The sequence below is a fragment of the Rhinoderma darwinii genome, chromosome 3 (assembly GCF_050947455.1).
Source record: "Rhinoderma darwinii isolate aRhiDar2 chromosome 3, aRhiDar2.hap1, whole genome shotgun sequence".
Classification (NCBI taxonomy): domain Eukaryota; kingdom Metazoa; phylum Chordata; class Amphibia; order Anura; family Rhinodermatidae; genus Rhinoderma; species Rhinoderma darwinii.
In genome coordinates, this window is record NC_134689.1 from 21,927,165 (window position 1) to 21,953,519 (window position 26,355).

At 44.5% G+C, this 26,355-nt stretch overlaps 1 protein-coding gene across 1 annotated transcript in view; it reads right to left on the reverse strand.

The window, feature by feature from the left end:
- Positions 1-26,355, reverse strand: part of LARP1 (La ribonucleoprotein 1, translational regulator) — a 59,136-nt gene that overhangs the window by 9,534 nt on the left and 23,247 nt on the right. The window contains exons 2-10 of the mRNA XM_075856110.1: positions 19,991-20,052; positions 15,693-15,758; positions 11,685-11,844; positions 10,875-11,003; positions 8,876-9,025; positions 8,199-8,361; positions 7,189-7,333; positions 6,900-7,074; positions 5,588-5,760 (exon numbers count right to left, since the gene is read on the reverse strand). Coding sequence (XP_075712225.1) covers positions 5,588-5,760; positions 6,900-7,074; positions 7,189-7,333; positions 8,199-8,361; positions 8,876-9,025; positions 10,875-11,003; positions 11,685-11,844; positions 15,693-15,758; positions 19,991-20,052 — 1,223 coding nt within the window. The remainder of the gene's footprint in view (positions 1-5,587; positions 5,761-6,899; positions 7,075-7,188; positions 7,334-8,198; positions 8,362-8,875; positions 9,026-10,874; positions 11,004-11,684; positions 11,845-15,692; positions 15,759-19,990; positions 20,053-26,355) is intronic.

Sequence of the window (26,355 nt, forward strand, 5' to 3'; positions counted from 1 at the left end):
GACAGGTTGGATTCGCTGCGTGCTATCACCCAGTGTATCCGCCACATGTGAACTCAGCCTAAGGGTATGTTCCCACACACAGGATATGCTGCAGGTTTTCTGCAACTGTAAATCTACAGCAGAATCTCTAGAAAAACGCTGGTAAAGGCGCTCACAGAAATCTGCACCAAATAGTGCGTTTTTTTCCCTGCTCATATTGCTGCAGAAACGCTGCATTTTTCCCGCAGCGGCTTTACCTGCGTATTTAGCGTTATCTATAGCAAAGTATATGTGAACCTGCGGATTTCCAGCGGTTTTAAATCGGTTGCAGAATTTCTGCTCCCCATTGAAGTCTATGGGCCAAACATGCAGCATCTCCACACAGAACACGTAGCATAAATTGATATGCTGCCGAAATTGAAAAACGCATAGAAAACGTTCTGCACGACTTCTGCGGTTTTTTTTCCGCAGTGTGGGCATGAGATTTTCCGAATCTCATCCACTTTGCTGCTACTGTAAATGCTGCGAAATTTCTGCACACAATTCAGTTTCGGAAATTCCGCCGCATTTACACTACGTGGGAACCCGGCCTAAAGGATATATTACTACAAGGCATCAAGGTAATATGAATTTAACCGGTTAAGGACTAGGCTGTTTTACAGCTAAATGACCAGAGCAAATTTCACAATTTTGCTATGCGCTTCTTTAGATGACTATAACTCAGCAGGTGAATAAAGTTCATCTTTGAATTTTACACTCTTTTTAAAGGACAGATAGGGCTTTGTTTTAGTGGCATTTGTCAGTATATATAATTTTTTTTTTTTTCTCTAAAGTGGGCAAAATTGGAAAAAAATGCAAGAATTTAGCAATTGCGCCAGTTTATGCTAGCATTTTTCACACACGGTATGAACCACGGCCAAAATTAATCTCCTTTCACATTCTTCCACTTCTCCCGTGCATGGGGATACCAAATATGTGAGCCTTATTCACTGTGCGGGCATGTGCCAGGGCTTGGCATAAAAGGAGGCTTTTTGGCCTTTTCGGTCCAGGAATTTTGCATTTGATTTTATAGCCGTATACTGTTTTCTGGGGGGCCTAATGCTGCTGAAACATTAGAAACACCCCATAAATGACTTCATTCACACAAGTAGACCCCACAAGGTTTCCTTCAAGGGGTTTATCATATTTTTAGCAAGTCCAGTTTTCTTCTGAAAGTTTCTTGAATAAGATGGAACAAAATAAAATCAGCACTTTTTTAGCAAATGCGTCAGTTTAGGCTAGTATTTTTCACACACGGTATAGACCACGGACAAAATTCATCTCCTTTCACATTCTTCCACTTCTCCCGTGCATGGGGATACCAAATATGTGTGCCTTATTCGCTGTGCGGGCATGTGCCAGGGCTTGGCATAAAAGGAGGCTTTTTGGCCTTTTCGGTCCAGGAATTTTGCATTTGATTTTAGAGCCGCATACTGTTTTCTGGGGGGCCTAATGCTGCTGAAACATTAGAAACACCCCATAAATGACTTCATTCACACAAGTAGACCCCACAAGGTTTCCTTCAAGGGGTTTATCATATTTTTAGCAAGTCCAGTTTTCTTCTGAAAGTTTCTTGAATAAGATGGAACAAAATAAAATCAGCACTTTTTTAGCAAATGCGTCAGTTTAGGCTAGCATTTTTCACACACGGTATAGACCACGGTCAAAATTCATCTCCTTTCACATTCTTCCACTTCTCCCGTGCATGGGGATACCAAATATGTGTGCCTTATTCACTGTGCGGGCATGTGCCAGGGCTTGGCATAAAAGGAGGCTTTTTGGTCCAGGAATTCTGCATTTGATTTTAGAGCCGCATACTGTTTTCTGGGGGGCGTAACGCTGCTGAAACATTAGAAACACCCTATAAATGACTTCATTCACACAAGTAGACCCCACAAGGTTTCCTTCAAGGGGTTTATCATATTTTTAGACAGTCCAGTTTTCTTCTGAAAGTTTCTTGAATAAGATGGAACAAAATAAAATTAGCTTTTTTTTTTAACAAATGCGTCAGTTTATGCTAGCTTTTTCACACACAAAATGGACCACGGACAAAATTCATCGCATTTCACATTCTTCCTCTTCTCCCGTGCATGGGGATACCAAATATGTGTGCTTTATTCATGGGCATGTGCCAGGGCTTGGCATAAAAAGAGGCTTTTTGGCCTTTTCGGTCCAGGAATTCTGCACTTGATTTTATAGCCGCATACTGTTTTCTGGGGGGCCTAATGCTGCTGAAACATTGGAAACACCCCATAAATGACTTCGTTCACACAAGTAGACCCCACAAGGTTTCCTTCAAGGGGTTTATCATATTTTTAGCAAGTCCAGTTTTCTTCTGAAAGTTTCTTGAATAAGATGGAACAAAATAAAATCAGCACTTTTTTAGCAAATGCGTCAGTTTAGGCTAGTATTTTTCACACACGGTATGGACCACGGCCAAAATTCATCTCCTTTCACGTTCTTCCACTTCTCCCGTGCATGGGGATACCAAATATGTGTGCCTTATTCGCTGTGCGGGCATGTGCCAGGGCTTGGCATAAAAGGAGGCTTTTTGGCCTTTTCGGTCCAGGAATTTTGCATTTGATTTTATAGCCGCATACTGTTTTCTGGGGGGCCTAATGCTGCTGAAAGATTAGAAACACCCCATAAATGACTTCATTCACGCAAGCAGACCCCACAAGGTTTTCTTCAAGGGGTTTATCATATTTTTAGACAGTCCAGTTTTCTTCTGAAAGTTTCTTGAATAAGATGGAACAAAATAAAATTAGCAATTTTTTAGCAAATGCGTCAGTTTATACCAGCATTTTTCACACACGGTATAGACCACGGTCAAAATTAATCTCCGTTCACATTCTGTCACTTCTCCCGTGCACGGGGATACCAAATATGTGGCCTTATTTATCACATAGAGATGTAGGAGGGCGGAGGATAGAAGAAGATTATTTCACATATCGCTTTTTTTCAAAGCTGGTTTTACAAAACTCAACAGAGTTTCTATAACACTTCCAAAATATCTGCTCGTCCACACTTACATTCTGCTCAGGGGTGTAGAGTTGCAGAAATAAATTATTCAGGGAATTTATTAGCGGTCTTATTTTGAACAACCGATCCCGGTTTGCATCGGTACTTGGGGGGGCCTGTGCGTTGTCATTGAAGTGGAGGAACCTCATTATTGTCTCATAACGAGACCTGGGCATTACTGCAGAATATACTGGGGTGGCTTGGGCGGGTCTTGTTGACCAGTAAGACCTAATGGAGGGCTTTTTGACAATACCCATATTTAGGGTGAGCCCCAAATTTTTTTTTAATTCCTGCAAATTGGTGGGCGTCCAATCTCTGGCATGGGTGGATGAAGGTTTCTGCCTTATATATTGCGTGGCATATAAATTTGTTTCGTGGACAATCTGATTTAGGATGTCGTCCGTTATAAATAAATGGAAGTAATCCATTTGGACAAAATTTGTATTGTCCACGGTTATGCCAGGAGTGGCAGTAAATCCGTGGATTCTAGGCCCAAAAGATGGGGCAGGTGCCCATACAAGAGCCTGGACTGGAGGGACCAGGCTGTCCCGTGCTACAGCGCTACTTGGCCCTGCGCTTTCATGTTCTGCAGTTTCGACTGCATCAGGGACAACGTCCCCTGAAGATGAACCTGAAGTGACGCTGTCATCGTCACTACCTAAAACAGGTTCCATCTCGGACGCCATCTCTGATGCGGTCTCCGACTCAGACCACAGCATGGCGTATGCCTCCTCGGCGCTAAACAACTTCCTCGCCATAACGTAACTAACACTAACACTAACTAAACAAATTTTATTTTTTTATTTTTTTTATAAAACACACAAACTAAGGCCCCATGCACACGACCGTGCCCGCAATTGCTGTCCGCGATCGCGGGCACGGCCGGCCGCTGACTGACAGCCGCATTTTCGGGCCGTGCTCCCATACAAAGTATGGGAGCACGGCCCGCAAAATGCGAAAGAACGGACATGTTCCATAATTCCCGGAACATTTCCACGGCACTGACACCCTTCCGTAGTGCTACTGAAAGGTGTCAGCGTTCAATGAAAGTGAATGGCTCAGTTTTTGCGGACCGCAGTTGCGGTCCGCAAAAACGGAGGTTTTTTGCTGTCGTGTGCATGGGGCCTAACTGCTATATATATCTACACTACCGCTAACAAAAAAATAAACTGCTATTGCTATATATATTATATATATGTGGATATATATATAATTATATACTCCCTACCTGCCTATTCTAATAGAATAAAAGAAAGAAAGGTAGATAGATAGAAAAAAAGATAGATGGATAGATAGATTGTATAGATAGATAGAAATCTATCTATACAGAGAATGTTTTATAGTGTAACTGTTTTTTTTTTTTTTCACTGTAATCTTCTGGCAGCAATTCTCCCGAGTCTCTTTTTCTCCTCAAACTGAAACAATGTTTGAGGAGAAGAAAAGAGGCAGGAGATTTACTGCCAGAAAACTCAAAATAAAACAAATGTGGTCGCTGTGATTTTCACAGCGACCACATGTTCAGGGACCATCAGATTGGTCCCTGATACTCTGCCCAGTGCCCAGAGCTGTTGGTAACAGCGAGGGCACAGGGCTGTGTGCACGCGATCGCGGGCACAGGGCTGTGTGCACGCGATCGCGTGCACACTGTTTTATAAGCAGAAATGCATGTGATCGCTGTGATTGGTTGTCACAGCGACCACATGTTCAGGGACCATCAGATTGGTCCCTGATACTCTGCCCAGTGCCCAGAGCTGTTGGTAACAGCGAGGGCACAGGGCTGTGTGCACGCGATCGCGTGCACACTGTTTTCTATGCAGAAATGCATGTGATCGCTGTGATTGGTTGTCACAGCGATCACATGTTCAGGGGCCAAAAGATTGACCCCTGACATTCTGCCCAGTGCCCATGGCTGTTAGCAACAGCCAGGGCATAGAGCTGTGTGCACGCGATCGCGCGTGCACAGTCTCTGAAGTGCGGCCGTATATATACTATACGCCGGACTTTAGAGACCCTGACCGCTGGCCGTATATTTACGGCCAGCGGTCGGGAACCTGTTAAAGAGTAACTAAATTTTAACATACTTTTGATTTCTGAGTCCTGAGACTCTCACCGATGGTTAAAACACAACAGCAGAAGTGCTCGTATGAGCACTGTGTTGCTTCGGATCTGGTTAGCTTTACTCGTAAAGCCGAGCAAGCGGTGTGCGGACTGAGGCTTTCTATTGTGCCCGTACACCGCTACGAGGAGAGCCAATCAGAAATGAAGAAGCACAGCACTCACCCGATCGCTTCGGCCGCTTCGTTTTAGCGAGCGGTGGAGGTCTTAGTGCTCGGACCCACAGCGATCAAAACTTCTGACGTGCCACTAGGCCATAGACAAAAGTTTTTTAAAAGTTTAGTTACACTTACTTTAAGTCAATGTACTCGTCTATAGTTCAAGGTAAAGGACAGGCCAGCTATGGGTGCAAACCAAGCTAAAATAAAATCAATGTTGAACTTTGGCTGCATCTTTGTCAGGCCAAAAAAACAATTTTTCCCGAAACTCGCACCTTTGTTCTGGCTGGAGAAGGCCGTGGCCTCTTCTTCACCTCTATCCAGCTCTCAGAGTCCAAGTCTGGTAAACTGGCAGAAAGCCCTTTCGGCATAGTCTTTAGGTTGCTCACTTCCTCAGTTTTAGTGGCCAAAGTGGGGCTGCCGGTCCGTGGAGAGCCAGGTGCAGATTCTGGAAGTAGAAATGGGGTCATGCAGAGCGTTAACACAGATAGACGGACAAGATGGAAAAGTTTGCGTTTAAAGAGTAGGTCAGCTTCGTCCATTTTGCGGTTTACACGTAAGAAATCTACATATCTGGCTCTATCATTTCTGCTTGGATCTTTCCGTGGTGTGCGGCCACCTCTCCATTGAGTATGTGGTGGTTGGGAAATCAGCTAACGGGGTCACCAACCTCCCCATCCTCCCAATAAGCGAGGGTCTGAGAGGTGCGATCCATACCTATCAGACATTTATGGTATATCCTATGCCCATTGCATAAAATATGAAGATGGGAATAACCCTTTAATGATCACACAACCTTAAATTGCTTTGAGGGATATTTTATGTAACCGGATTTTGATTATTTTTTTAAGCAACATCTCTCAAAATGCAACACAGCAGAGTTAATATATAGGATCTCAATTGAACTTTCAGCGATGTCATGTCGGCACCAGAAGAGCTCTGAACACATCAATAAATGTAATGATCTTGAGTTACACTGTGTCTCAATCTCATTACAAGTAAAGCAAACTCATCATTAACTTAAAGTGCCCCTATAATTTCAGCCTTCCTTCTGATCTCACATCAGACACGGATAGACGAAGGGAGCAAACTGTGAGACGCCCTAGGAGTCCTGTCAACGGGCCCTATTAGAATGGGACCCGTGCACGACACTTTTCAGGCGTCGTACATGTGCCTCAGCAACTGTAGGGCCCAGCGTGATCCTCGTGTGTCTCCAAACCCGACGTCAGCTTAGGCACAGGAACGAAAACAGAGACTGGCTTTGTTACCCATAGCAACCAATCACATCACAGCTCTCATATGTCCACAGCAGTAGAAGAAATAAAAGATGAGCTCTGATTGGTTGCTATGGGCTACAGACAGTTTTCCTTGTTATTCCTCATGTACACGACTGTTGTGCCACTCAGGCTGTTTTTGACGGCATCCGAGTGGCACCTGACAGTCTTCCCGGACCCATTCACTTTAGCGAGTGAATCGGGTCCGTGAAAAACGGTCCGAGTCTCCGATCCGAGGGAAGATAGCACATGTTCTCGGTCGTGTGCATGAGGCGTTACAGTTTAGATAAATGGGGTATACAGACGCACTCACCTGTCTCTTTCTGGTATCCTTGCCTTGGTACAAACTCTGGGCAGTTGATGAGCTGGGTGAAGTCCGTCTGAGACGCATCGGTAAGAGAACGACCAGGCAGAGGCCAAGAAACTGGATCATCTTTTCGCCTGATCTTCTCATCGATTATTTCTACGACTTTGCTATCTTTTAGTGCCTAACAGCCAAGATTTATATGAATGTATTAATACGCAAACCAAGCAATCCCCCCCCCCCCCACCACACTGGGGCCCAAACAATGCTCAGATGAGATGTGGATCAACCGCCTCACCTTGACTATCAGCCCAACGTCCGTGGTGAGAGCCTGCACCCTATGAAAGCTTGCTATTAACCCAACAGGCAAGAAACCCTCAGAATCCATCTTCTTGCGCAGGAAGAAGTCTCTCTGTAGATTGTCCACACTGAAGTAATATTCTCTGAAAAACAGAAACGAAAACAAGGATTACGTTCAATTGTGCTGATCGCACTACATACAACAAATACAAAGCAATTGAAATTTTTAGGCTGCGGTGACAATCCTGCAACACGGGTGACAATGACTTTAAAGCAGACAACCCTTTAGAGATGTCCAAAAAGGGCATTATAGAGGGGGGAGGGGGTCGCCCTCCTTTAGCCTGAGCACAGAGCCGCTAACAAAGAACCACTTCCACTATAGCTGTTCCGTTTATGTATTACATGTTTGGCCATCCATTTGGATTGCCGGCATGTAATATTACATTTCTCCAGCAGCGGCCATGGATCGCTGGGCTGGTTTTAATCTGAAAAGGGGATGCCTTGATGAAACTACATGGACAATATACCTAGAAATGAAACGGGAATAAAAGACAAGTGGTAGTTTCACAACAGCTGGAGAACCACTCCCAGCATGCTAGGAGTCGTAGTCTCTGAACAGCTGGAGAACCACTCCCAGCATGCTAGGAGTCGTAGTCTCTGAACAGCTGGAGAACCACTCCCAGCATGCTAGGAGTCGTAGTCTCTTAACAGCTGGAGAACCACATGATGAGACCACTGCACTGGATTAAAGTACGATCTATCAGAGACTATCTTGCTGAGCCGCAATAGATCAAGTATAGCAAGTAGATGTGCGGCCCAGGATTTATTTTTGCCCTTGTGGATGTCTATGGAAGAGGTTTAGACTTTCGCCTCCCCCTAAATCCCATGCAGGGAAGGGGTAGTCAAAAGATAAAGTGACGAGTCACATCAGATGGACTCTTATTCTAGAACTAGAAAGACTCTAAACAAATAAAACAAAAATAATTATATATATATGCATCAGCTTACATCTGTCGCTTGATGTAATCCTTCAGCAGCTCCTGGTCTGCACTGTACAGCTCCGAACTGCTCATGTTGTCATAGTAGTAGGTGATATTACTGGAATATTTTGGACCCCGGGGTCCGTCGCTACTCTCAAATTTCCTGTACCCATACTGGTAGTCAAAATGAGCTGTGGAGAAAAATCAAAAGGGAAAATAAAAACACACTTCACTGTCCCAAGCACTAATGCCATCGGAGAGCATTCATCACTCAAATCATATTCAGACAGAGCGGACGGATCCTTCTAAATAGTTGCACTCCCCATGAAATAACAATTCTGGAGTTTCTCTTCTTAGCGCTTTGCAATATGTCATACCTCTGTTACCCCTCCTGGAAATATAAGAATAGATTGACAACTAGGATTTACCATTGCCGAGAGGGTGAATCTGACATCGTCAGCACTGATTGGAGGGTGTAGGTACCCGCCAAATTGACAAGGAATACAATAAAACGCAGTCGTTAGTGAAGTCTCATATTTCCAAGAAGAATAACAGAGGTATGGTACAATGAAAAGTTATAAGAAAAGATGCTTAGAGGCATGTGCCAATTAAAACGCACATGCTCTTGTGTATTATAGCAGGAGGACAGGCCCTGAAAAGTTGTGCGGTGAATGCCAATGCACTACAGTACGATAATGTACTTACAGCGAGAGCCCCCACGTCCACGACCTCTCCCTCTTCCCCGTCCACGACCCCTTCCTCTGAAGCCACCTCGGACTGCACCTTCACTTTTCACACTGGAAGTGTCATCATAGTCAGGCCAGTCCCTCTCCTGCTTGTTATCGGGATACCAAGCTATTGGGTAAAACACAAAACATTTATTATGAGATCAACATCAAGTGTTCAGGTTACCTCAGAGACCATTCTACATTTCAAAGCTCAGCCGCCGCACGAGAAGTACTGAAATTCTGCTGCTCAGCCGATATACAGAATATAATGAACGCAAGCAGCAACTTCAGCTGACAAAACGACCGTCTGCATAGCGCACAAGTTATGAATTAGTAGGTAAAACCGCCCCCAACCTGGAAAACCCCTTTAAGTCCTAATAAAAGCGCTTAACCATGATAACCAAATAGTCATGTAACACGTTCATCCTGTACACCACTAAGCTATAGAGACTGTATCGGTCAATCCATAGGATTATTACACTGCATTGACTACTTCATTACCAAAAGGAAAATAATGGTGGGTGTTCGGAAGCTGGGACCATTGCTCAGAATTAAAGAGTCACAGCGGTTCATAATACAAATGGAACCTGTTGACACGTGTTAAGACTTCCAACTCAACTCCTACCTCGGACCTGAACCAAGAAAGCGATTTTAGCGCGCTGTTTGGGAATTGGAAAAGGTCCTAATTTATCGGGCCCCTTGAATGGGAAACAGCTCCACCATTGTACAAAGAATACATATGGTATTGCAGCTCAGGCCCGTTCACTTGAATAAGGAGGAACTGCAATACCAGATAACACATGGACAAGAGAGAAGTTTAATAGTGATGGTGGGAGATGGAGCCAGGCTAGTTAACTGGGCAACCACATGACGCTCACTCTGTGTTCAAATGTCCAATGTATGTCCCGTATGTAAAGCCCAGACATCTGTAGTTGCATACCTTGTCCATAAACCACCAATGTATTAAAAAAAGTGCAAACAAAAAAAAAAGTGCGCAAAAAAAAAAAAGAAAAAAAAAAGAAGGAATACGGTGCGGTATAGACACACATAAAAATATATATATATGTGGACAATTAAAAAGGAAAGCACAGCAGGCTACGCTTTCTTCACAGTAAAAAAATTTGTATTGACGTAAACCTGTCTGATGGATGACAAAGGGACCCTTGCCATCTGTCGGGCCCATAGAGGTTTATGGACCAGTTCAGCATCTGTGCCGGGAGCATTTCCCAGTACAAACGTACGCACCGAATACTATGTGAACACACGGTTATGGAGTTCAATGAAAGTAATTGCCAGGTTAACCTGCAAATCTACTTTCCTATCTAATCTTAAAATAAAGTAACATACTAGCTGAATTAGAATTGCAGGACATACTGGTTTTGACAGAAGGAGCCACATCCAATAACCGCACATGTCTTAAGGGTAAAAAGATGTCAAATATTTGCTTAGGTAATTAAAACCATATAAAGAGTGAATGTAACAGTGGCTTTCCTGTATGAAGTCGCTGCCAATAAACAGCGACTGTAACCTGTTTCTGCGTCAATAACTTCAGGTGTGTGTATATATATATATATATATATATATATATATATATATATATATATAAAGTGTACACAGTATAAGGGTAAATTTACAGTTTTTCGGCACAGATTTTGATGCGGAAACCGCAGTGGAATCAGCGCCAACAAAACAGCCAAACTAGCCCCCCATTGATATCAATGGGAGGTAGATGCGGTTTTTACCCCTGGGCAGGAAAAAAACAACAAAAAACGTGCCCTTCCTTGTCGCGGTTTCCAGTTCTTTCCACCCACTGGAAGTCAACGGGAGGCAGAAAAAAATAGCGGTGCTGGTTTCCGAGCAGTTTTCGCCCACAGTTCTTGCATTAGCTACAATGGCTGTGGGAGAAACGTGGGAAAAAAAAAGGCAAAGAACTTGTGTGAACAGGGCCTTAGAGAGGATGGGGGAGGCAATGATACCTTTGGGGTCACTCCTGTTAAGTGCGTGACGTTGCTGCTCATTCTGACGATTGTTTCTTGATGCAGTTTTTTCTCTAGGCCCATCTGGTTTCATTTCAATCTGCAGAGGAACCCACTTGTGTTTATTCCCTGTAAAATATAAAAAAAAAATAAAAAAAATACACTTAGTATAAATTATATATAACATAACAAAAATGAGCTCACTATGCAAAAAAACAAAACAGAACTTCACCTCTTACCAAGATAAAACTATCAGTCCTTATTAAAGGGTTGGTCTAGGATTAGAAAACGCAGCCAATAGACAAGAGTGGTGAGAGGACGTGCCTTCCTGTACTACTCATAATAGTGTCCAACGAGACCCCAATTGTCTCCGTATATAAGGGCAGTGTTGTAGAACTAAACAGCCAATCGCTAAACATAACAAGAAACCACCTCCTGCGCAGAACTTTCGTAATCCTGGCCTAGTAGGGTCAGACTGGCCGATCAGAGGGTAATCCGGCGGGTCTCTGTTCAGCTACGATAGAGAACAAATCCGCTTAATTAAGATGGTCACTATCCGCAGGGTGTAAAAAAATGTTTTGCCCAACGTATTAGTCCTGATTGATATGACCCGAGTGTGCGGGAAGGTTTATGATGCAATTCCAAACATGGCCAAGCACAGGTTTAAGGGCCGTTAAAATCATTTCCCCTGGTGGGCCCAACTAACCACAGTTCAAAACAGATTGTTGCCTTACCCCAAATATTTTATTTTTTTTATAGATATAAAGCTCGGTCACAAATATTTATATATTGTGGTCCATATAAGAGCACCTTTCTTTTTGTGAGATGATCTTTGCCCATCATCATCTCCGTTCTTCTCCTCACTGGACTCATCGGATTTAACTCTTTGGTTTTCCTTCCCGTCTGCGCTTTCTTCTTTCATCTCCTTCTTCCCAAATGACTTCCGGGCTGGCTGTAGTTTCTGAGGAGGCTATAGGTAAGACAAATATAGAATGGTTACATACCATCGTATAAAGGAATCTGAACGAACCAAAATACGTATTACATACGACCTTCACACCTGGGCGTTTTTGGCCATTGGATCCGTGAAAAGCATTGTGCACCCCAGCGTACTTACTGGCCAAGTCCTGCTTTTAATGGCTCCTGGGGATGCCTTAAAGAGCCGGTCAAGGATTTCCCCCACTTTATAAAGAATACAGAGAGGGAGAGGGCTGGCCATGACGCGCTATTCTAAGGTCCGATACTGGTGCTGCTGAAGAAGGTGCAAGGACGGTAAATAAGCAAAGCTGCCCTTGTGACATCAACGCCCCAAATCTGCCCGGCACTACTTCCGGGGCGTTGATATCTAGGAGTGCATCTCTCTTCATGGATGCTGTATACATAGCGCTCAACGGGGGCAGTAAAATAAATCCCTTTATTACTAGATACAAACTTGCTTATCTAACCAGAACTTCCCGGAAGCCTTAGTCAATAGTTTTTGCATCACGTGACACCAACATCTGATCACCTGACCAGTCACCCATATTGTAAAAGACAGTCACAAGAGCGGATTGTCTCCATTAGGATTAAAGCATGAAAACTTGTGATGCAGAGAAAAAGTAATCAGTAAATAGAAGGCCTTGAATATCCTCTTCTGTGCATCACCATTACAAGGTTTATAAAGATGTTCTCATCCTGAACATGAAGATCTATACCCTAAATTCACAGCACCTGGACCGTAGCGACCCTTAATTCTAGCATTGTGTAGGGGTACCAACAGTCCTAGTGATACGCCGTCACAATCTCTTACTGGAATATACCTTTAAAAAGGGTTGCCTCATGTAGACAACCGCTTTTAAAACGGAAGCCAGCGCATCGATCATTTGATCGCCGCAGGGAGGGCTTCTCTAAACCAGAATAGTAGCGGTTACCGCCAGAGGAAGGCAAATGCATGGCAGCTGTGTGGTCTGGCTCATAGAGCGGGGTCCCCAATATGACGTATGGGCAGGAGTTGTGTTCATGAGATTACCTACTTAGGCTAGGCCATCAATATAAGATTGGTCTGACTCTCGGCCGATCAGCTGTTTAAAGGCGCTGTGGCTCTCCGCATCCCCTTCGTTGTTTACCAGGCACAGCTTTGTACATTTAGTAGCATTTATGTGCCTGCCACTACAGCTGGGTCCCATTCAAGTGGAAGGGACCGAGCTGCAAAAACAGGCCAAGCCACTACTAAAAATACAGAGCTGTGCCTGGTAAACAATGAGCGGATTGACGATGGTACTGAGAATTGATAGGCCTTCAATTTGAAAGAACCGGACAACCCCTTTAAACCAGGAACGGGCAAATCCCAGGAGCCAGGTTGCCAATGCACACAAAAATTTGCTTCTGGTCCCTAACTTTTAGGTTTGTGGTCTAGTGCGATCAAGGGATGTTCATATTGTCAGGCAACTACGAGGCAAACTGGTTCAACATTTTATTAATCACTGGCTTAAAGGGCAATTCCATTCTATACAGATACATATTCAGCCCTATGAGAGACAACATGCTGAGCTTTATCACGTCAGGTAGGTTTTCCAAAAACTATTACGGAATTGCCACTTAAGCCCTTCAATTTTATATAGGTGAAGTATAACTTTATGCAATATTTTAACTATGGATTGTAGGTAAATGACACCTGGTGCTCGGCAATAACGGTACAATGCTCCTCCCCCAAAGACTATCCCATTATCCAATCACACCTCATATAGTCGCCCTAGGATAATAAAGTACACCTAAAAGCGTATACCCGTAAAAATAAATAATAAAAAAAAAAAGCCTCACTCCCAAAGACAAAGCCAAGAGCTTGCAAACAGATTTCCAGTGATGAAAGCCAGAGTGGCTCCTACAGGCACTGGACTCTCTGGCACCTTATTAATAACCCATTGACCCCAAAATATCCCGACACAGATTTACTCATTCCTAAAAGGTACAAGTATCTGCATTGCAGTCTAGGCCAGTAATCCACCTAGTCCTGGAGGTGAGAGGAGGTGTAATCTGCAGATTAACCAGGGGATTATGACCATTTAAGCAAGGGACAGAAAAAAAATAAAGAAAAGACGGCAATACAATAAGTAATGCAATGCGGTGTCCAGATGTAGCAGAGCTGTCACTTAACTCGTTTGGCATTGTGATGGTTTTACCCGAAGTCCTAAGTAAAAATCCCACCCAGCTCTGCTACATTCATATAAATAACCAACTCATGCCAGACATCCTTCCGGTTTATAAACTGCAGCAAACAGGCTAAAGACAGATTTTCTCTAACAAGTGACGGCACATCTCCCTTACCTGTGTCCTCAAAGAGCTAATGAAACCCGAAACCTCCACGTGCTCCCAAGCCAAGTTACTCTACCCAGGATCCTAAAAATATATCCCGGGATGAAGCCTTCAACCAAGAGAGCACTGCATGCTGCATCGGAGGCTTCCAGTCCCAGAATAGAGACTGCCCGCAGCAAACCCGGTGGGAGGACTTGGAAGGAGGGCATCCCCTAAATGGAAATCCTGCTCGGGGGGACCTGTCTGTGCTATTCCTGGTGCCACACAGCGACTTCCAAGCTCCTTGGTTGAAATGTTACAGAAATACGAAGCCAGGGCTGATTGATGCCATTCATGCCACACAATTCCACATCAACTTGTACAGCGGGTGGAATAATAACTTTCCACCTTCAGATGATATTGCTTTATAAATCCCATCCTGCAACTTAAAGGGTGCCTCCAGTTCCAAAGTGGTCTGACGTGGGTGGGTGTGTGTGTGTGTGTGTGTGTGTGGGGGGGGGTCCATGCACTGCTGCCCACAACAGGTGAAGTGGATTATTAAGGGTTGTGCCACTTTGCCAAAAACAGGCCATAAGAATGCATTATAGTCCATAGCCGGTTTTCGTGTCACCATAGTGAAGGCAACGTTATTGACGCCAAGTGACGACACATCTCGGTCACAACATTAAACGTCACTATAGCGTTATTATGTGATGGCAAATCCATGACATCATAGCCATTACAATCACATAAATATCACAAAGGCAATTCGATAAGTGTTGCCCAAACCCGCCGACTATCTAATGTTTATGGGGGTCTACCGACTCTTCCCAAACGATAGATGTGGGGGAGAAGAAGGATTGGCATATTGGATTTCTATATGCTCTATCCTTTGTTCCTACAATATATAAGTGGCTGCCAGAACGTGCATTCAGCTAACAGTTATCATAAAAAATTTGTACCTATACTTGTCATAGTGACATGTCAGAAGTTCTGATCAGTGGGGGTTCTGAAAACAGAACCCCACCGATTGCTAAAACAATGCAGCAGGAGCGCTCAGGTGAGCGCTGTGCCCCTTCGTTTCTGATCGGCTTTTCTCAGCTTCCCTGGGAGTGACAGTCTATGAGTCTATGAGCCGGCAGGCCACTTATCTCAAAAGAAATAATAGGATTTAATTGGTTGAAAGCCCAATCTGTCTGATTTCCGAGAAAAGCCAATCAGAAACAAAGGGGCGCAACACTCACCCGAGCGCTTCTGCAGCGATCAGTGGGTGTCTCAGTGCTCGGACCGCCACCGATCAAATATTATAGTGACGTGTCAGAAATGTTGAAGTCTTTTTTGAAAGTTGAATTACCCTTTAAGTGTATGGCCCGTTTAAGATGCAATATTACAGCATGATTGAACAAAACCCCCTAAAAATGAGGGGAGCCAAGCACAAGGAGCAGAATTTATATTAGTAAAATTGAATAGAAGGTCAACAAACAATTGGACTGCATTTAGTAACAAAAGGAGGAGAACGTGGATGTGATGGTAACAGCAGCTTCTTACCGGTGTGCTCTTATGGGCAATCTCTCCAGGCGTTGGCCAATTGGTGGCATCACCAAAGTCTCCAACCTGCCAAAAATGACAAAATAATTGCATGTACTTGCTAACATCAATATATTCTCACACAAATCAACCTAGAAGTGCTGGGTTACATTATCTCGTCTTATACAAGCATCCCCAAAATGATGCAGGTTTCTGTGCTCTAATCTGGCAGAAACTTCCCTGCTTGATCAGGGTCTGCACAGGGGTGTGGTCATTTGTATTATTGCAAGTGCAGTCTGTACACCAGGCACTATATAGTGACCTCCATCTATCAGGCACTTATGGGATATCCTGTGGATATGCCATAAATGTCTGACAGCAGTACCCCTTTAAAAGATATGCCATAAATGTCTAATAGTTACCGGAAACGCACGCTGCCAGGGAAGTCATGGCCCCAGATAGAAAACCATATACATAAAAACAAAAAACCAGATCCCTTCACAGCACCACTGAAAACTAAACACAAGGAGGTCAAAGTGCAGTAGTTATGTGGTAGCAGGTGGGGAAACCAGGGCTCGAGTAGCAGCGTCGCACCATTTTTAGATGTTTGTGCACCAAGTTGGCGACATTCCCTTAACACTGATATTTACTACAAAAAGGGCCAGTAAACATTACAGGAAAGGTTGACACGAATGACAATGTGCATTCAGTACGTATCATTACTAGAAAAGTCAGGGGTGGACAAAACTGGACATTTTTGGAACTAGTTACGCCAAGTTCACACGTTGAGGATCTCACTCTGCATTGCAAAAGGGTAAAATCCACGACCTGTAGACTAGTCCACAAATTTATTTTTAGTAGCCAAGATATGAGGACATAGACATGAATAGAAAAACAACCCAAAAAGCATGGCACCAGTTGCAAATTTGTGAGGGCATCTGCTACTTGGCTCCTGGGATTTGCCCAGCCCTGTTATGAGACATCGTTTAGCCTCGGAATTAAAGGCGCTGTCCAGGTCGGTGGCTGTTTTTCATACGGATGACCTATCCTGTCGGACCCCCGCCGATCATATACTGATGACCTATCCTGTGGTTAGGTCAACAGTGTAAAAAACAGCCCCCAACCTGGACAACCCCTTTAAAGTATGGACGCCGGTAGCAGCCACATAAGATCTAAACTGTGAAACTTTACTTACGGCAAAACAATCATGTGATACTTAGGGTATGTTCGCACTGAGTTTTTCGGCACGGTTTTTGACAGGGAAACCCCGCAAAAAAAACAAAACTCTGAAAACGCCTCAAATTCAATGGGAGGCGTTGTTTTCCCGCAAGTGGAAAGAAACAGTCGCGGGAAAAAGAAGCGTCATGCCCTTTCTTCAGGCGGTTCCGTCTCTGGCATTCCATCGACATCAATGGGAGGCAGAGAAAGCGGTCTTCGCAGCTTTTTTGCCCGCGGCGTTCAATGGCTGCAGCCGAAAAACGCGGCAAGTCAAAATCTGCCACGAAATTCCTGAAGGAATTTTAAGGCAGATTTTTCCGCCTGCAAGAAACTCTGTGTGAACAGGGCCTTATTTTCTGCCAGGTGAAAGTGTTGGGAGAAACATCCAAAGATCCTAATAAGTCGTTGCAAACTACAAACATATTTCTGTCAATTGCGGTGGCGTGAAACTGTAATTTTAATGCGACTCACATGCCAATAGCATCTGTATTATCACACTACATGATGCAAGTCTTTTTAGGCCCCGGCTTTGGGCCATATTGGTTAGGCCTCATGCACACGACCGTAAAAACTCCCGTTATTACGGGTCGTAATTACGACCCGTAATAACGGGCTCATAGACTTCTATTGGCCACGGGTACCTTCCCGTTTTCTTACGGGAAGGTGCCCGTGCCGTTGAAAAAGATAGAACATGTCCTATTTCAGGCCGTAATAACGGCACGGACAGTCCATAGAAGTCTATGGAGCTCCCGTAATGACGGGTGGCTACATGTGTGCACCCGTCATTACGGCAGCGTTGCTAAGCGACGTCAGTAAATCGGCAGTAACTCTTTCAGCACCCTGGACAGTGACTACCGATCAGTATAAACCTGTAAAAAATAAAAATAAAAGACGTTCATACTTACCGAGAACTTCCTGCTTCCTCCAGTCCGGTCTCCCGGCCGTTGCCTTGGTGACGCGTCCCTCTCGACATCCGGCCCGACGTCCTGGCCGTCCCTTGATGACGTTTCAGGCCATGTGACCGCTGCAGCCAATCACAGGTCAATCACAGGCTGCAGCGGTCACATGGACTGCCGCGTCATCCAGGGATGTCGGGCTGGATGTGAAGAGAGGGACGCGTCACCAAGACAACGGCCGGGTAAGTATGAATTTCTTTAACTTTTATTACAGAAAGGGCTGTCCCTTCTCTCTATCCTGCACTGATAGAGAGAAGGGGCTGCAGATTAGTGCAGTGCTATTTTGCCGCCAAAAACGTGCCCGTAAATACGGGTGGAATACGTGTGACACCGGACCCATATTTATGGGCACGGGTCCATAAATACTGGTGCAAAACGGGTCGAATACGTGTGACACCGGACCCGTATTTACGGGTGGGAAAAAATACGGTCGTGTGCATGAGGCCTTAGGTTGGACATATGAGCAAGCCAAGTATCACTTGGGGTACAACTTGACTGAAGCGTGTTTAATTTGTCTCAGTTGTTACTGGTTAAAGGCTACGATCATAGGGCCTTCATTTATCAAAACCGGCAAACAGTTTTGATTAAACATAGAAACAGGCCTTGTTGCCCATAGCAACCACAGTGCAGCTTAAGGCATGGAAGCAGTACTGAGTGGTTGCTATGGGCAAAAAGGCCAGTTTTTCTGACAGGTTTGATAAACGAGGCCTTTTGGGGGAGATTTAACAAAAATAGCGGAGTAGTTGCCCAAATCAAAGGTGAAAACTAATTGGTTGCCATGGGCAATGTCTACTCTACTTTTACTTTGCACCAGTTTTGCTACATCTCCCCCATTAGGATCACTAATTAAATACATTAGAATTACACGTGCAGTAATGTACACACTGATATGAATAATTTTCACTAGAAAAGTCACAATGTTTGCAGCGTATGGCCCTTTAAAAAGGTATTCCCTTATAGGATATTTATGGCATATTCCTAAGACATACCATAAACGTCTGATAGATGTGAATCCAAGCTCTGGGACCTGCTGCTAATTTGAGACGGTGGATCCACCGTCACGTGAGATGGTTACTGTATCCTGGCGGGGAATCGTTGCATAGGTCACGAGTTAAGAAAACAGCGTAGCTCGCTGTGCTATGCCGTTTCCATAACTCCCATTCGAGATAGGTGCGGAGAAAGATGGGACCCACATCTATCATACATTTATGGCACATCCCATGGAGATGGGAATAACCCTTTATATGGGTTTTCCAGCCGCTAAAAATTGATGGCCTATCCTCCGGATAGGGCACAAATAGCTGTTGGGTCGTGGGTCTAACTTTCGTGATGCCCGCCGGTCAACTGTTTTGAAAGGGCCGCAGCACTCGTACGAGCGCTGCTTCCCCTTCATTTCTTCTTGGTTACTGTGAATCGTTGACACACATTTAGCGGCGATTCACAGGTATTGCAGCCTTCTTCTCCCATTGAAGTGAATGGAAAATAAGGCTGCAAATCTTGTGAATCGGCGCTAAATGTGTGTCTACGATTCAGTGAGCAAGAAGAAATCCAGGAGAAGATGACGAGAGCTGCGGCCCTTTCAAAACAGTTGATCGGCGGGGGTCCAGGGAGTCGGACCCCGAACACATCAGCTATTGCTGGGCCTATCCGGAGGATTGGCTATCAATTTTTTTAGTGGCTGGAAAACCTCTTTAAAAACTAGCATAATGACAGTAAAACATAAAAACACAACGGCTGGATGAGAGGCAGATTAGATTGATTTGGGTAGGACCAGTTGATGATATATAATAAAAAATAAAAAGATGAAAAATACACAAATGAGAAAAGAAAAAAAAAAAAGCCATCAAGGCCCTATGCAAACTCCTAAAAGTCTTGCATAGTTTCTTGAAGAACTGGGGCCCACCTCATGCTGGCCAGACACAAGACAGCGGTCAACAGTGATGTTGATTTCAATAGGAAGAGAGATTAGCCGCTACCCGATAACTCTGGCAACGCTTATCTCCAGGGAGAAAAAAAAAAGAAAGTGGCATGATGAATCTTGCTAGTCTGTGACAGTCGTCAGTAAAGAAGCACATGGTTCGGCTGCACACAATCTGTCGGGACTCAACTCTTGGAACAAATGATGTGTAAAAAATAAACCATTACCTTGCTGCCTCGTCTTGGCCGATTGGCACCAGCTTTCACCACCTTGGCAGGAACCGGAGGATCTGCAATAAGAACAGATTATTATGACCCGATTGTCGTAACACTCAAATGACAACAATGATGGCTACAGAGCGGACTGTTAATAATCATCCTTATGTCAGTAAAATCACATTGTATCAGCTTCTGTGTATATCCCTTTAAAACAATAGGCACCCGGATTGCATTTCACGTCAATAAATATTATACATAAATACAGTGAATACAGGAATGGTGTTGCCCATAGCAACCGGATACAAACTAACTTTACAGGTAAAGGTGAAACGAATATAGTATAGTGGTTACTATAGGCTATACCACTTTCCCTGCACACCTTATAGATTTCTTAGTTTAAGGCGCCCCAGTCTGGACAGCGGCACTTTAAGTAAAAATGCCGGCTTGTCAATTGATTACTAATGTGTACAGCTCAAACACCCAGAAAAAGTGTCATAGGAACGCTGGTTCACAACACGAGGAAGGGCAGAGGTGATCCAGAATTAGACCATCCCAGGCAGCCCCAGTGCAACCTCAATATATATTACTGCTATTCCAGCACCTGTCACCCAGATTTTCAGAACTTCATGTAGTTATGGAGCATCATGTCTGCGGTTAGGCCTTACGCCTCATTCACACGACAGGGTCCGAGTTGCGCTCGATAAAATCGGCCGTTTTTCCCAGATAGTTTGCAACCGTTCCGATTCCATTTCGGGCCGTGTTGCCGTTTTGCATCAGTTTCATTTCCCTGTCCGTTTTAAAAAAAATCGGATGAATTTCATTTGTACATTTTTGCCACACACTTCCCCATGTAGGTAGTGGCACAAAGCCCCCCCCCCCCCCATAGGTAATGCCACACAGTCCCCTGCAGGTAGTTCTACACAGCACCGCCCCCCCATAGATGGCACCCCTCCCCCACCTGTCTGTAGATAGTGCCACCGTTCCAGGAGAAGTCCCTGACTTCAATGTCCATACATGGACACAGTGAAGTCAGGGACTTCTCCTGGAGTGGAACCCCCCGGCCACATCGTCGGGAGATTCCGCTTCAAAAGTCCCTGACTTCACTGTGTCCATATATGGACACAGTGAAGTCAGGGACTGCTGCTGGAGCGGAATCCCCAATCCCCGGCCACAACGTTGCCGAAGCTGTGGCCGGGGATTTGGGCTTCCGCTCCTACAGGCAGCAAAAAAAATACCCTCCTCCTCCTCCTGACATGCACTTCGCACTGTGAGGAGAAGGAGAAAGAGCGAGCGACGGAAGACACAGCCGTCACTTGGAGCACATTCAAGTGATGGCTGTGTATTACCCAGCCCCATAGACTTCTATGGGAGCCAGGCGGCGGGCCGAAAATAAGGCATGTCCCATTTTTTAACGGCCAGGTTTCCCAGGCTGTCAAAAAAATTGGTTGTGTGAATAGCACCATTAGGGGTCTATTGTTCCTACTGCAGCCGTGTGACGGATGTTTTTTTGAACGGACATCACACGGCCGGGAAACCCTGTTGGCATAAGGTCTTCGGGTAAAAAAATAAATAAATAAAAATACAGTGGCTGGTTTTACCATGAAGCAATGGAACACACTTTTCAGTGGCGCCGGCAAGTGCTGCTCCAAGAAAGTTGGGCGACAACTGCTGTTGAATGTTCAATATTGGTAAATGCCCACATTCACCAGACTCTAGGACAAACAACTTAACAAGTTATGGTGGTGGTGGTGCCCACGTCACTGTCTAACTGGGCATCTTTGCCATTAAGGACCCCAATAAAGCTGGGTGAGAGCCATACTGGTAACCATATTGTGTCAGATAGAACGTAGCTAGCTAAAAGTGAATATATATTTTTTTATAAAATAAAAAAAATCTTACAATGCAACAGAAATCTTAAGGAGTTTTTCGAAGGAGAAATTATTTATATATATATATATATATATATAAATATATATATATATATATATATATATATATATAAAAAGAAGTGAATATTCATATTTAGAAGTATTTCGCATTATTCGTATTGTTATATATAAAACTTTTCTGTAAGCACCCACAATATATTTTATTTTAATACACGTACCGCCCATGTTCTGAGCCTAGATATGTGCACGGAGGATAGAGCCACACATTTATGTAGCCTTCACGTCAGATTATGACCCGCCAGTATATCAGGGGCCTGCAGCATGGGTGTCTGCATGTAATGAGTGATAAGGTGTCCTTCAGAAACATATGGAACAAGGTGCTAGAGTGACGTGGCCCGCAGACACCGTGACAGTGCCCGGGGCGTGTCTGGAGCACACATGCCTGCCGTGGCACTGTACTCTTACCATGCGGCAGAGGCTGCAGGATTAACCCCGGACAGACGGCACAGAACACAAGCGGTTAAGGATCAAGGGTTCCCTAAGAATAGGAGGGAAGCGCAGGCAAAGATTGTACATTTACATAAGGAAAATAAATCCAGCTGGAGAGGAGGATGAGTAAAGCAGGATCAGGGCCCATGTGATCGCACACACGGCTCACTTGTGACAGGACTGCTATTCCATGGCCGGCAGCTAAAACATGGAGGTGGGAGGCCGGCCGAGGAGAAAAGAGCCCCTCAAAATGAACGTCTCAAGAACACACAAACAAAAACAACCACATATGTGCACAAAGTGCAACTAGAGCAGAGTCCGACTCATACAGACTGAAGAAAGGATTAACATTTCATAACCAAATCTATTTCACCTTCCTACTGACTCCATAAGAGAAAACAAGACACGACCTCACATAATATCCCAAATATGTATAATGTCCTTTATCAATATACAGTTATAAAACCAGAAAAGTAAAATATAAAAAGAACTGCTACTTTAATATAAATATATATATATATATATATATATATATAGACACACACACACACACACACACACACACACAGCATCAGTACTGCAGTGTTTACACAGGCAATGGGAAAGTTGCCTAACTTTTCTAGACTGCTGAATGGCAAACCTACCTAGTGTAGTGATGATCCCCCCTTTAGGCACACGAATATTTTTCATCCATCCGTTAATACGGAATCGCAGTCATACGTAGATCAACCGCATATATACGGAAGGGTGTCCATAAATACATCAGTTTACAGATCCACAAAAAAAAAAAAAAAAAAAAAAGGAGGAATCTAGTGTAATCCCCTGGCGTTGCACAGCAATGTTTCCGTAATTACGGACCGCTACACATCTGTAAAAATACGGAACGGTTTCAGTAGCCTATGGAAATGAATGGGTCCGTAATTACGGATGAAAAATACAGTGTGTGGGCCTTACTAGATCACTGCATAGATTTACCTTTCAAGAGCTTTGGAAAGCTGGGTAACAACCAATGTAGGGGTATACTGGAGACCAAACTAAATATGTAGGATATACTCAGTTGTCCCTAGTTATGTAGTGATAATCTTATTGCTGTGCAGGGTCCTTGGAAAGCTTGGTGACAATTCTGTGAAGCTGCAATGGTAATCAGACTACATTGCCCTGATATTATAGGAGAGATACACACACTATGTCAAGGCAGCATTGTGCGTATTTTATGCCATCGCAGACCGCCAATGGTTCTCGCCCAGCTATCCCGAATTGCAGAATGCCAGTTTTGCGTTGATAAATCCCCAACTCTCATATGAAAGCACAACTAGTCAGATTTGATATTTAGGAGCCTGGAAAAGCTGGGTAAGAATCCCTGTGAAGGGACAAGCCTGCCTAGATATGCACCGATAAATCCCCCATACAGTAGCATAGCTAGGCATATTTGCCTTTCAGGGTCCTGGAAAAGCTGGTTATGAAAAACCATGCGGTTAGATTTAATATTCAGAGAATGCTGAATATATTTAATAGTCTATATAAAAAACAACATCTTCCTTCAGACTACCAAATCGTGCCATAGCTAGGCAGCTGTGCCCTACAGGGTTGTGGGAGAGCTGGGAAACCTATTCCAGGTGAAATTCTTGCCTTGGAGATTCATAGATTCCCTGCTTCAGGTCCTTCATCATATAGTCAATGGGTGCTAAATCCGCCCTCATTTTCCCGAACCTCTGGTTTCAGCAGTGATGTCACGCTGGTGCACAGATCCGATACCAGCCGGACCTCCAGCCCATGATGGAGGATGGCTCATCTATACCGGACTTTTTGTTAATGTATTTATTTTCTTAATGTTTTTAAGCGTTAGTGTCCCTTTAAGAGGTGTTGTCGACTCATGCCGTCCCTTATTCATAAATGAACAGGACATAGGGGTGCCATAAGAGGAGGGTCCAATTAAGTCCTTGAGGTGTCCTAGTCTGTCAAGTTGCTAAAAACATTCTGTATGAAAAAAACTGAGTGACAACCAATGTGGCCGCCATTACAACCCCCAGCCCTAGATATACAAAACACAATGCATAGTGTCAGGCCACAATCAAAGACAGATATATAGCACTCAACCCTTGGTTTGGGATAAATGATCTCTTTCCCCTATTTTCACCGGTCTAGGGGGAAAAGGGTTGCCAATTATGGGGGGGGGGGGGGGGGGTACAAAACGGCACCATGTGATTGTCCAGAAACTTTTCAGGAAGTGACCTGGGCCGCAGATCATGTCAGCGAGAAATTTTAGATTGGTCAGGTCTTCCTCCTTGGGTGAGGAGACCTCCAGATCTGGGGTGAAGCATTCACGGCCCACCTGTAACGGTCAACTGAATTTCTGGGTCTCTTAAGTAACCCATCGATGCAGCACTAGCAGCCAGGGGCGTTGTTAGGGTCCTAAAATACCAGGGGCACATGTTTCGGGTCAGGCAATCTTCAGCTCCGGATCCTCTTTGGCTGCGGGCGCAGCGCTGGTTTCTGACGCCGTTCAGCAGCAGGACATAATGTTCGCTGTGTATACAACGTTCTGACATCGGAAATTCGTACTTCGCCTGGAACTGGAGACCCGACTCCAGAGCTAAAAGTATACGGAGACGTTAGTATAGTAACAGGGGCTCACGTAGTTTCACCTACATAGGCCTCAGTTGCTACAGTAACCGTGGACAGACGTGGTGCGGCCTTCAGGGCCCGGTCGTAACTGCGACCCCTATAGCGACACCACTGCTCCAGACGAGGACGGGTGAAAGGAAGTAATTACCACTCCATTTTGCTTTGCTCAATGAAGATTATTATACAGAGAAACTGAAGCATGGAAGCTTTCACTCTACAAGTTGCACGGTGTTCATTAAGACTATATAAAAGGGTAGTAAACTAAAACGCGGAATCGCTCCTAACCAAAACAGATCAAGCAGCTCCGCCGAGCCCGATCATGAATCCATAAATACGAGATAAAATATTAACAAGTCGTGATGTGTCCTTACACTTACACCTGACCAACCAGCGCCAGGCGTGAGTCACTGATATCAAGGGCGACGTGTTTCACACACATTGGATGCGGCACAAACCAAAACGCGTTTCAAGGGGAAGCTATTTTAAGAGTGACAGCTTCTTATACAAGGTGAGCGGCCAAGAGAACCAGCACCTGAGTCAATACAAGATACCCCCCCCCCTCCCCCAGCTTTAAGAAGAGGCAAAAGGAGAATAAAATGGATGAGGTGTAAGTTTTTCACTGAGTGGACTCTCTCGTTGTGACTTTGGTCAAGGTCTAAGCTATATTTAAGATGAGATTAATGGAATTTCACGGTACAGATACTACCCTGCCCCCAACGCACGCTGCTCGTGTGAAAGCAGGTTACATATAAACAGCAACCGAAACCTTGGAGAGATGAGATCTACAGGTGACATCGGGCCTCTCGGAGGACACACGCTATGTACATCAGAAAACTATCAAGTCCCTATGTTGTCTCCTTCTTCAAAGCGAATCATAAACATAAAAGACAGCTATCGGAAAAATGATCCACTGACATCAATCACCTTGACCGCACATAAAACGTAGCGAAGTGTGCATAGAAATTCTATACAGGGAGATAAGCAGCACCAGAGATATCGGACAGCTGCTTACCTCCAGTTGGAAAACTATTAGGCCATTGGTTGGGCAGTCCGCATACACATTAGAGCGCTGTCAGATCCTGTTTAAATTGGTAGGAACCAATGACAACTAACTTCAGTCTCCTCAGCCCGTTCTAGGGTATTGGTCTCCCTATATGGGTAGCAAGATGGTGGGGATGACCACTTATGTCTGTCAGTGCCATAGGGGTTTCCAAACATCCAGCTGTTACAGACCAGGAATGGTGCATACATCTTAGGCTTCTTTACATCTTTGTCATAGGAACAGAACAATGAAAAGACGGAAGGGCTGGAGCAGTCGCATGACGGACACCAATGGTGCCAGATGGAACCTGTTGAATTTAATGGGCTCCA